At 52.3% G+C, this 12463-nt stretch overlaps 1 protein-coding gene across 1 annotated transcript; it reads left to right on the top strand.

The window, feature by feature from the left end:
• The first annotated feature begins 1117 nt into the window (after window positions 1-1117).
• On the top strand, window positions 1118-11740 carry SHOX (SHOX homeobox). The gene is made up of 5 exons (XM_074930168.1): window positions 1118-1391; window positions 4734-4942; window positions 9358-9415; window positions 9506-9594; window positions 11014-11740. Exons 1-5 carry the CDS (start codon window positions 1118-1120, stop codon window positions 11257-11259), a joined length of 876 nt encoding a protein of 291 aa, XP_074786269.1. The 3' UTR covers window positions 11260-11740.
• The last annotated feature ends 723 nt before the right edge of the window (window positions 11741-12463 follow it).

Below are 12463 nucleotides of genomic sequence, written 5' to 3'. Positions count from 1 at the left end.
AAGGAAGAAAAAAAAAAAAAAAAAAAAAAAAAAGACAGGCTACTTAATGCTCTATTTGTCGTGTACAAACTCTCGTGTTAACAAATTACCCCTCTGCTGTAAGCAGCAGGATAGCTCTACGTCCAAATAAACATTTTAGATTTTAATTTCCCCCAACAGTATCTTCTGACGACATAATAATAGTAAACAAGAAAACAGATCTTACAATGTTTACACGCATCTGGAGAGCCCCCCTACCTCTAGATACACCCCCCCCTCCTCCCCAGCCAGACAACCCCCTCCAAACCCTCCGAGCACACCGACACAGGTCTCCGAGACACCTCGCCACTTGTCTCACTGCAACACGCGTCCCCCTCCGCGCACCCACCCGCCAGAACAGGCAACGCTTTTAAAACAGCATTTTTGGTTCGCCGGTTATTTTTACCGTTTAATTAAGCGAAATTAGCTAAATAGCAAATCAGGCAGAATTTCCAATGATTACAACAAATGCACATCTCCAGCTTTTTATTCATTACCTTTTTTATTGAACACTCATTTTCTTTTCCTCTTGACAGCGATACATTTAATTGCAGAAGCACAGTTATTTCATTAGCTAGGTCCGTTTTTACTCACAGTGTTGCCACGCACAGGATGTCCTTACAATCAATTAAGTCTTCCTCGACTTTCATTTCTGCAACCCATTTACAGAATGCAGATACCTATTTTCGTGTTTGCCTCTTCCCCCCCCTCCCTTTTATTCCTCTCTCTCCCTCTCTCTCACTCCCCCCCCTCTTTTTCGCTTTCGCCTCTTTGCCTCCCTAAATCAAGGTGCAAAGATGCCAAAGAGTGATGAAATGAAAAGAAAGCCAATTGCTGGACTGAGGTGGGGGAGATAGCTGCTAGGAGTCCGCCTGCGACTATGGAGCAGTCAGTAATTGCTGGAGACAGGGAGAGCTGGGGGTTGGGCTGAGGTAGCCATGTATAAATAGTGTGATCTCAAATTGAAAGGCATAAATAACAGCAGGAGTGATCTAACCCTATACAGCCCATCTTCTACGTGCAAAAACAGCGTGCGGAGGACGGCCACATCTCCGACTGAAAACAAGTGGATCTCTGTGGATAAGATCACCGGGCAGCCATGGAAGAACTTACGGCTTTTGTATCCAAATCTTTCGACCAGAAAAGCAAGGAGAGCAGCAGCGGCAGTGGCAGCAGCAACAAGAAGGAGACGATCACGTACAGGGAAGTTTTGGAGAGTGGGTTGGCTCGCTCTAGGGAGCTTGGAAACTCTGACTCTAACCTGCAGGACATGACCGAGAGCAGCAACCATTGCCCGGTGCATCTTTTCAAAGACCACGTAGAGAGCGACAAGGACAAACTGAAGGAGTTCAGCACAGGCAGGACGACGGAAGGTAAGAGCGGGGCTGGCCGCCCTCCGCCCCGCGCCCCTCGCCGGCTGCCCCGGCCCCCTCCCCGGTCGCCCCCGGCACTCCGCAGCGGGGGCGACCGGGCCACCGCCGCCCCGGCCCCGGGGTCCCCGGCGGGGTGAGCGGGCTCGCCTCCCGCACCCTGCCTCCCTCCTCCGGCCGCCTCCCTCCCGCAGCGGCGGGAACATACGCTTAGAAACGCACATGCCCGCATGCATAACGTGAGCGGAGCCGTGAAAAATAAGTCGCAACTTCGGTGTCGTGTGTGTGTGTGCATGTGTCCCCACCCCCCACCCCGCGCCCTGACCCGCCAGCCCCCGTTCGCATCCGAAATCGATCCGGTGCTTTAGGCGTTCACTCGCCCGGGGAAAGGGGGCAGCGCAGGACGTCAGACATTTTTGTCTATCTGGGTATTTTTGTACGAGGAAACCTTGTCCGGGGAGTTTTATTGCCTCGGGAGACCTGTTCTTCCTGCTTCCGGGCCGTCAGGATGCTGCTGTTTCTTCTGGGAGAAAGCTGCATGTGGCGGGGGTTCTCCCTGGACATCTTGTGTCCCTCAGCCTGTCCTAGCCAGAGGCTGCTGCTGGCGAGGAGGAGGAGGAGGAGGAGGAGGAGAGGAGCGTGGCTGTGGGGGAGCTGCCCGGGCCCGGGTGAAAAGGAGCATCCCTACGGAGAGAGGCACCGGCCGGCCCTGCCGCCTGGCCCCCCGGTCCCCCGCCCGCCCTTGTCACCTGGGCCAGGGCAGCACCGCCTCCCCCCGGGGTGCGGGAACCGCCGGACGAGGGGCGCAACGGCCGCTCCTTCTATTAGCGGAAAGAAATTCAAATTTAAAATATTTTTTGAACCAAGCGAGCTAAAAATCGCGCATAGGCTCGCAGGGGAAGAAGAAAGTAAAAAGGGCGGGGGGATTAGAAAGTTGAGAAAGTGTCTCTAGGCAAGTTAGACAGGTGGACCTGCCTGGGGAGCTACTGGCTAGCTTGGGGTAATAAAAACCGGTTAATAGGTTGGGGAACAACAACCAGTCTTTCAGCTGTTTCCTACTGTTTGATCTTGTTTAATATAACATTGGGCGAAAGGCAATTTAATTTACAGCCCAAACGCGTATTTAATATCCTCCTCTCTTACACCCCCTCCCCAAACAGAAGGACCGGGTATAATCACATATACGAGTACCCGTATTTTTGCACAAGCCAATACCACTCAGCACTGCTGATTTTCCTTCTCTGGTCGAGAAATCGCAAAACGAGAGGGTTCAGTTTAGAGAAATCATTCGCGCAGGAGATGGTTTTAGAAAATGAAAGCGGAGCATGCTCCAGGAAAAAAAAAAAAAAAATCTAAAAAAATATTATAATGCGAACGAATGAAAAAAAATGCATCTCTGCTATTCGCCCTTTTCCCTGTGTATCGAAATTCTGGCTTGTATGTTTAGCTAATCTAATCTATAGAGAGGGGCTGGGGGTGGGGATGGAAGGGAGGAGTTGGAAAGAGCTGAGATGCTTGTGACAGTTTAAATTCATGCCAGGTTTCAGTCTAATTTCAACTGATTCCGGCGTGTGATTTCAGTCCCACCGATATGCTAGTTAATATTTCATACCTATCACGGACATGCTGTAGCCTCGGATCTCCGAAAGGAGACAGAGCTTTTGAACGCGCCTAATTTTCCCTAGGCATTTGCTGGGTTAGCACCCTCGTCTTTTCACTCATTTCAGGAGAAAGGCGACCAAAACGCCATTAAAACCAACCAACGAACACCCCCCTCCCGAGGCCAGACCCTTTCCAAAGTTTTATGCAGCCGATATCCAGCCCGGAGCCGGAGCCGGGGAGCCCGAAGGAGCGTTAACGAGCCAGGGACAGTTTTCATTTCGGAAGTGAAAACGAGAGCTTCGGCTTGGGTCCCCGCCTTGCTTTGGCACAGATGCAGTTCAGGACTTTTTATTACGTTCAATTAACTTACGATTTGCAGTTAGTCATATGCATTTTGAGATAGCCATATGTATGTATGTGTGTGTGCACATTTGTGTGTGTGTGTGTATACATACATACGTATATAAAATCCGTGTTTCTTTGGTGAGGGAAAAGGATTTAATTCGGGATCATCTGCAGATGTGGCTTTCACCCTCAGCCCCACACCGCCCAGAAGGTGAAGCAGGACAAAGGAGGCAGCTGGAGCGGGCTGGGTCCCGGGACTCTGCTAGTGCCCGCGCTGGATGAGCCCACCGGCGGGGGGTGGTCCCGGGCAGGCAGAGGGGCCCGGGGAACCGGTTCAGCCTCCAGAGGTGTCCCCTGCTCCAGCACCTCTCCTCTTTTCGTTTTAAAAGAGGGCCGATGCTTTAGGCTGCCTGGCATTAAGGAAAACGGAAGAAAAAAACAAAACAAAACAAAACAAACAAACAAAAAAAAAAAACACGAGGAAGAAAAGATAATTTACCAAGGCCCAAAAAAAAAAAAAATCTCACCCTCACACATACAAAAAAAAGGTAACTGTTTTCCCCGCTGCCCCCCCAGCCCTCCGCCCAGGACAGGCTCGTCCCGAGGCCTCTCGGGCTCCATGAGGGCTGGGGAGGGTAGCGGGTGTGTGTTCACTGCTTTGGAGGGGCTGGAGGGCACCCACGGTCCCTGAGTCCGGTTCCCCGCGCTGGGCCGTGCAGGGCCCCCACCCCGGGGGTTTCCACCCGCCGGCAGGTATTTTGGGGAAAGGAGAGGTGATAAGGGGGAGAGGGACAGGCGATCTCGGTCTCAGGCCCATGGAAAGTTTCTTTTACGAGGCAAATATTTTCACCGTGGCTTCACCATGACAGCGGTGGGGAGCTTCTTGCATAACCCTCTTTACTTCGCGATAAAACGGCAAGGGAGAAACTCCCTTCACTTGCCTCTTCCCCACGCCTGGAGGTATCGGAGGGCCGGCGGTTTCCCCACTAACCCCTTCCCCGAACTGCCCGTGCCAACCGGCGGCACGGCTTCCACCTCACCCTGCAAAGAAAATAAAATTATATTTATAGATATATTTTTTCTGGTGGGACATCAGCCAGGCAAGGCAGGGCCGCTCCCTCCTTCCCTCTCCCTCCCTCGGCCCGGAGCCGGCAGCGGGGCTCAGCCCGACCCGGTGCCCCCCGGCCCGGCCCGGCCAGGCCCCAGCCCCGCTCCCCCCTCCGGCCTGCCGGGGCCTGCCCGGGGACCCCCCTCCAGCCCGCCGGTTGCCCCCACAGTTTGCGCTGAGTTCGGGGAGGAAAGGAAGGGAGGGGGGAGACCCCCGTGTGCTGCGGAGAGAAACTTCGGCGAGGTGCGAGGGGAGGCTTAGTGTCGTTTTCCCCTTCCCCCTCCCGGCAGGGATCTACGAGTGCAAAGAGAAGAGGGAAGATGTGAAGTCAGAAGATGAAGATGGGCAGACCAAGCTCAAACAAAGGAGAAGCAGAACCAATTTCACACTAGAGCAGCTGAATGAGCTGGAAAGACTTTTTGATGAGACTCACTATCCGGATGCCTTCATGAGGGAGGAACTAAGCCAGAGGCTGGGACTGTCTGAAGCTAGGGTTCAGGTAAGAGAAAGGCTCTGTTCCTGGAAACGTCCTCACCTCACTTCCTAACTGCCAGCGGATCCTAGCACAGTGCCCCGTTTCATCCAAAGCGGGGAGGTGAAGGCAGAGACGACACGTGTGATGGGGAAGCTGTTTGCAACTCCGCTCTACCTGTCCTGCCAAACACTAATTCTGCTCTGGGAATATCTGCCCGTGCCTTGCATTTCCTAGGAAGGTGGTTTCTTTTTTTTCTTTTTTTCTTTTGGGGTGGGGGTGGTGTGGTGATACTGTTGACCATTCTCTAATAACCGAGCGACTCGCTATTTTTTAAAAATTGTGTGTTTTTCCTTAAAAACGTGCCATTAACGCTCTCTTAATCCTCATTTTCTCCCCCCTCCTTATTTTATGGGGCCGTTATGGAAAAAAAAAAAAAAAAAAAAAAAAAAGCCCAGAAAACAATCGCCGTGAATAAGGCTAGACGGTTTGGGTGCTGAGGGACGGGATTAGCCAGAGCCGGGGGAAAGGTGCCCGCGCAGCAAGCGTATGAATGCATAGCACCCCATCTGGTGGAGTCTCCCCCCGAGCCGCCCATCCTGCTTCAGATACAGCTAAATACCAATTAGCCTTGGAAACCCTGAAAGTAGGTCCGCGCCGCTGTAGTTCTTGGGGCCATCAGAGCCGTCTGTTTGGGTGGCTCCACATCGATTATTTGAAAATTCGGTTTTCGGTTTGATACAGGGGAAAAACTCCCCACCCCCCCTTAAATGCCTAGGGAATGCCTCCCCAAAACAGATGTCGTATAAAAAAACAAAAACAAAAAACCTAGAAATAATTAGTAAGATCGACCTGTGGCTCTCTGAGCAGGCCTAGAGCAGGAGAAACCTGGAGGAAATCCCTTCTTGGGTTATAACTCTGTGCTTGGCCTAACAGACCCAATCCAAAATAAAACCCAAGAAGAAGAAGTCACCAGGCCAACCCCTCCACCCAACAAAACGCCTTCGTACCCTAGAGATGAGACATGCGCATGCATATGTATATCCGCCAACACATGTGCTCGCGTGGGTACATATAGGTGCGGGTGTGAGTGTGTGGGCACAGGTGGACGCCTCCGAGGCTCCTCTCACCCCCAGGGCACAGCGGGAGGGAAAGAAATACAGCTCCGAGCTGGAGTGGGGAGAGGAGTCGGCTTGTCCCCCTCCTTAAACTCAACTCACCAGGGAAAGCCCACCGGCGGGGTCCTGCTCCCCGGGACGGGCTCAGTAGGGCTTTGCCTGAGTAAGCGACTATCTCGCTTTAAACAACTGCCTCCTGGAGGCATTTCCCGAAATAAATAGAGTAGCTAGGCTGTTTTCTTTCTTGTTTTGGTTTGTTTCTGTTTTCTTTTTTTTTTTTTTTTTTTGTGTGTGTGTGTGTGGTTCGTTTTTTTTTTAAGGCTCTTTTCTACCCTCAGCTCCTGCCTCTCTCGGTATAAACCGAACTGGGTGAGAGATGGGGCCGGGCACATACCCTAGGAAGGGCGGCTTGCAGGGGATATTGCAGGGGTTCAGAGTGCTGCTGGCCTACTTTCTCCTGGAAGATTGATCTAACCACACCATATAAATTAATGAAAAGATTAAACTTTTGCTGAAGGGGACATCAACTCTTATGTCATCTTCCCAGATCTTCTTACTTGGGCTCTGTAATATCTTTCCAAGGCCTTGATGTACTGTTTCTATAAAAATAAATTACTTGTAATTGAATTCTGCACTCTTTCTTTCAAGTACTTTATTACTGAGCAGCACCTTAACAGGATGTTCATAGTTACAGGAAAATTGGTGCTTCAAGTGCTTACAGATCTTAAAACAGCACACCCCACCCCCCCACCCCCCCCCAAAAAAAAAAAAAAAAAGATAAAAGAAAGAGGATACTGATTCTGGGGAGATTATGAGAAAGAATTAAAAAAAAAAAATTAATCATTTTACAAAAGAGGTTTGCATGGATGAAAATAAAACTATAAACAAAAGAAATATCAAGAGGGAAGAGAGGAGAAATGGGTAATTAATTAGGAAATAAGCAGAGAGCTTGATATCCATCAATAAATGGAAGCGGAAAAAAGGGAGGAGAAGGGGGAAAAGAGAAAGGTGTGGTTTTTTTAATACTTTCAGAATTGTTCTCTAATTCCTATCTGAACCGCTTGTCCCTTGCTGTTAAAGGATATAGTTTCAATTTAGTGTGGAAATTTGCTGTAAATAAATTGAAGCTCCTATGGTAGCTAGTCCTTATTAACCTTTTATTTTTAGTGTTGTACTGGAAACTCATATCACCCAGCTGTCAGGGTTATAATTGAAAGTTATGAGACCATAGTGAGGAGCAGGCAGTAATTCAATTACAACAAATATCTTTGGGTTTATGGTGCAGGGCTAAATTAAATGTCATTATTCACTGTCTCTAATGGAAATCAAAAGGAAATCAGATTAGAGCATTTGTGAAAGAAATCACTGAGTGATCCTTAATGAAGAAATAACTGTCTAAAACAGTGTACTGTGCTTTACTTAGCATATTCATGACTAATTGGAATTGATCGTGAATCACACCAAGCCTGATTTATTATCGCTTAACGCAGTGGCTAATTCATCACTTTTATTCCTCATAACCTTATTTTTTCATAGCTAAAGGGAAAGGGCACTTCGTTTTCCAGATTTAAATATAATTTCTGTTTGAAAGATGTTCTGATTTGCAAGAGAAGTTGTTTAAACGCTGCTTAAATTCCTCCTGACAATTTATACTCCTTGGGGGGGGGAGGGCGTGGGGAACACACACAAGGAGATTTCCTGCAAGGATTTACAACCGTAAAAAGACGTGTTATTGTCGCTACAGCATGATGATATTTTGCATGCTCGTATTTAAAAAAATATATACATATGAATCCCTGACGGCCCGGTTAAAAGGAGAAGCGTTGCACGTTGTTAATATTTGTGTATTGCTCGTAGGGAAAAACAGGCTTGTGCCGTGTTGCGCGTTTCAGGGCAGCGGGGCGGCAGCGGTGCCCGGGTACCGCGGGAGGGGGGGGGGGCGAGGGGGCGCTGCGCTAGCGCCAAGCCGGCGGGGAGCGGGAGCGGGAGCGCTCCGTCGGTCGCTCCGTCCTCGCAGCCGCCCGCCCGCCCGCCCGTCCGCTGCGCGCTCCCTCCCCGGCCACCCCAGGCAGGAAAACCTGTGCTCCCAGTCAGAGAAGGCCAATTCCTACTTAAGAAAATCACTGAGGTACCCGAGGTAATTAATGCCTTTGGAAGCCTTTCTTTGCACTAATTACTCCGTTGTAAATGACCATCATTAAGGCAATTGAAGAAAGCTTGAAGGGAAAATTTGATGTAGGAAGTGCAGTTAGTATTAATTAACCGTATGATCTCTTGGCAAGTGCAAGAACATCAAAGGTTGTAGGTGTTTACTTTGCTACAAGATTTTATCAGCTGTGAAAGTCAATGTTTGTCCGTATTCGGTAGGTTTTGGAGTAAGGATAAGGGTCCGCAAAACACGTTGGTCCGTGCCTCTGTCGGCCCTTTGGGAAGAGCCGCTAAACCAAGCGCCTCGGAAGGCGGAAAGTAACGGCGGTCTGACATGCCTCTGGAAAAGAGACAGGGGAGGCGCAGCGGCAACTGAAAGTTTGCGCTGATTTTTCAGTCAGAATTGGGGCAGGATTATTGGATTACAGGCATTTCTCGGGTGGGGGCATAAACGCTTCTTTACACCCCAGCCCTCAAAGGTGCTGCTCTTGTCGGTCCAGAAGTCTACAGAAGCGAGTTTTGTTTTCTTTTAACGTTTGGGGAGCGGGGAATGATTCAGCCCCTTTGTGCAAGTTCATTATCTCGCATCTTCTCTGAGGTCTTCACGGTTTCCAAACCCAGCTCGGCAGGGAGCAGACGGCCCTGTCGCTCGGGGGCCAGACCCCCGGAGTCTGACCTGGCCTATACGATGGCTGTCCCCGGGCTGCTGAGGTGTGTCTGGAAAGGGAGCGAGGGTCCCACCCGGCCCGCCTGTAGGAGTATTTTAAGTGTTCGCGGGCGCGGCCCTTCTCTCCGGATGGGTGGCACAAGGACCACCACTGCCCGCCCGGGGAACACGGGGCCCTCGGAGACTCAGGGCCAAGAGGCCGGCGCCCTGTCTCCTTGGCTGCGAGGGCGCTGCTGATGGCCGAGGTTCAGCTCCCGCTGAGAAACCCCACCAAAGAGCAGGATCGCCCCTCAAACAGCCCCCGGAGAGGGGCTCACTCCGCCTGGGGCTGAACTTTCCCCCTCGGCTGCTCCCGAGGAGAGACCTCGGCAAAGTTGTGCGGAGTTCCTCGCCTCTCCCCTCTACCCCAAGCCCCCGAAATAATCCTCTGTTAGCAGCTGCCTAGTCTACCTCCGTTTTTGTTGTGTTTTTTTTGTTTGTTTGTTTTTGTTTGCGCTTTCTTTCCACAGGTCTGGTTCCAAAACAGGAGAGCAAAGTGCCGAAAGCAGGAAAACCAGATGCACAAAGGTGGGTAAGGGGTGCCGGCCAGTCGCGGGGTGGCGGCCGCAGAGCCCCGGGGCGCCTTCGCCGCTCACCCGGCCCTGTCTCTCCCCGCAGGTGTGATCCTGGGAACCGCCAGCCATTTAGACGCCTGCAGAGTGGCCCCCTATGTGAATATGGGAGCCCTGAGGATGCCTTTCCAACAGGTAGTTAGCTCCGGTTTTATTTTCCTTTCCCCCGGCAAGCTCCGACCCCCGTTCGTTTGCACCGGAGGAAGCCGGACACGTTTACAAGTGCCATTTATATAGAAGTTGGCACGTATTAAAAACAGGCTGTAAAACTTCGTGAAGGAGCCCCCGCCCGACTGCCGGGAGCGCAGCGCCCCCCGGGCCCGGGGAGGGGGTCGAGCGGGGGTCCCGCCGCCCCGGGAGGCGCCGCCGGTGCTGAGGGTCCCCCCCGCCGCCGCCCGATGGGCTGGCACACGCCTCCGGGGCCGCCCGCAGACGTGGCAAAGGCGGGCTGACCTCCCGGGGGCGCGTCGCCTTCCCGGGGCGGCCGGGCCAAGCCCACTCGCACCGCGCGGGGACGGAGCTGCCCGGTCCCGAGCTGCCTGCGGGGCCTCGCTCCTCGCCCGGTGCCGGGGGGCGCTGCGGGAGGAGGGGGGGTGCGTGTGTGTGCTCCTCGGTGGGAGAAAGCGTGAGGGGGGGGGCAAACTATGCGGACGCTTGAGCTGTCGTTCTCCCCCTCCTCGTCAGGCGGGCTGTCGAGGCCTGACCTTTTCCGAGGGAGGAGGCGGCCGCCCGGGCCGGGGGGGGAGGCTTCTCCCCGCCGCGCTGGCCAGCCGGGACGGGGGCAGGAGCGCAGCCCGGGGGGAGGCTGCTGGGGAAACCGGGACGAGAGGGATGAAATTCCGTCCCGTTTTCAGCCACCCCCTCGCCGCTGCCTGTAACTTCCCCCCCCCCTTTTTTTTTTTTTTTTTTTTTTTTTTTTTTTTTTTTTTTTGTCAATTAATGTGGGAATCGATTTTTCCCAGCCCAAAGGGACTCTCCACCACCTTCTCCGTCTCGGAGACACGTGGAGCTGACAGATTAATTGTATTGATTTTTAAAAGACATATTTGGACCAAAATAATTAAATACATAAATAAACTCTCCCCCATTCCTCCCCGAACCTACCCGGAGCTGAAATCTCTCAGTCAACCCAACGTGTTTGTGTAGGTCGAGAAAGGTCCAAAGCAAACACCAGCCCGGTATATAAAATACCCATGGCCAAAGAGTTTTTAGGAAGGTATAAATAAACATCCCTGGAAAAAAAGAAAAAAAAAAGAAAAAAAAAAAGAAAAAATTAGCTATTTAGCGCTTGTTGGCGCCCGTGCGTTGGGCTGCGTATTTATTTTATTTTATTTATTTATTTTTTTAAGCGTGAGGGGGGTTTAAGGGTGTCTCTGTGCCGCGGAGATGCGCGGGGGGCTGCGCGAACAAATTGCTCTTTCAGCCGCCGGGCTCCCGGGAAGGGCGGGCGGTGGGAGGCGGGAGGCGGCCGGTCCCGCGGCGGCGGGGGGGCGTCTCTCACTCTGACGCCGTGTCCGTCTGTCTGTCCGTCCGTCCGTCCGTGCCGCCGCTCAGGTCCAGGCGCAGCTGCAGCTGGAGGGCGTGGCCCACGCGCACCCGCACCTGCACCCGCACCTGGCGGCCCACGCGCCCTACCTGATGTTCCCGCCGCCGCCCTTCGGGCTGCCCATCGCCTCCCTGGCCGAGTCCGCCTCTGCCGCCGCCGTGGTGGCCGCCGCCGCCAAGAGCAACAGCAAGAACTCCAGCATCGCCGACCTGCGGCTGAAGGCCCGGAAGCACGCCGAGGCCCTGGGGCTCTGACACGCTTCGGACGAGCCCCCCCACCCCGCCCCGCCCCGCCACACCCCTCCCCGGGTGCCCGCGGCGGGCGGGCGTGAGGGTGACCCGCACAGACCGCCGCTCTGCCCCGCACCCCCCCCTTCCTCCTCCTCTTCTTCCTCCCCTCCGGAGCTCCGGGCCGCCCTGCCGCCTTCTCTTATTTTTGTTACTTTTTTTTTTTTCGTTTTGTTTTTGTTTTGGTTGTTTTTTAAATTTCTTTCCCTTTTCCCGAGGTCTGCGAGCGCCCGGCGTCAGGCCTCCTCCCGCTCCCAGGGACCCGGCGGCGGGGGGAGCCGGGCGAAGAGGGGGGTGGTCCCGGCGGCCGGTGGCGCTGTGTGGCGCGGTGGGGACTCTCGGCCCGCCGCGGGGCGAGGGCGAGCACACGGGCGGGCACACACCCCCACACCCACCCCCGCGCAGCAAACACGCACCCACGAGTCAGAGACCCCGCGGAGGATAAAGTGGGTGGGAGGAGAGAGAAAGGAGAGTTAAAACACACACACACACAGAGAAAAAGGAGAAAAAAAAAAAAAAAAAAAGGAAACGATCTCTAAATTATGTTAATCTGTGAACATTGGGGACACTTTGGATTTTTTGACCCTGGCAAAAGTGATCGCTCCAGCATAACGTCATCTGCTGCTGTCAGTTTTGCTACCTTGTGCATGTGTCTAACTAAACACGTTTTGAAGATCAGAAATATATTAGAACGAAACTAAACAAAACAAATAGTAATAATAATAAATAATAAATCCTTGGGGCTGGTCTCCATTAAAGATGACATTTCTTTGTTGCCAACAGTATTATTTCACTGCCATGAATCTCTTCCATCACTGAGGAGCTGCTGCTGCAGAACTGGTTTGAATTTAAATGTGGAATTTCAGATCTGAGGCAAGGCAGTTTTTTTTTTTCCTTAAAAAAAAAAAAAGCAGCAATAACAAAAAATGTGCGTCTCAAACGGCTATGTCCTTTGAAAGGAGAAAGAGAGAGACTAGAATTTACTAATCGTTAGTGATAACTTGAAAGATGGGAACAATAAGAAATGCACCTGTTTTGCCAGAATCACCTGAACTCAATGAGATGCATTGTGCCATAGAAACAGGTCAATTTTTCTATTTTTTTTTTTTTCCAAATGTCTGGATCTTTGAATCAAAATCTTGCTGTTTTACAGGATGTAGAAAGAATAACT

Source organism: Athene noctua, chromosome 1 (assembly GCF_965140245.1).
Source record: "Athene noctua chromosome 1, bAthNoc1.hap1.1, whole genome shotgun sequence".
NCBI classification, from domain to species: Eukaryota; Metazoa; Chordata; class Aves; order Strigiformes; family Strigidae; genus Athene; species Athene noctua.
Note: the sequence above shows the minus strand (reverse complement) of the source record. Positions and strands in the feature narration are given on the sequence as shown.

Coding starts and splice junctions, on each gene's coding strand:
- SHOX (XM_074930168.1), top strand. CDS start 1,118: ATGGAAGAACTTACGGCTTTTGTATCCAAATCTTTCGACCAGAAAAGC. Junction 4,943..9,357: donor TGTCTGAAGCTAGGGTTCAG/GTAAGAGAAAGG, acceptor TTCTTTCCACAG/GTCTGGTTCCAAAACAGGAG. Junction 9,595..11,013: donor TGAGGATGCCTTTCCAACAG/GTAGTTAGCTCC, acceptor GCCGCCGCTCAG/GTCCAGGCGCAGCTGCAGCT.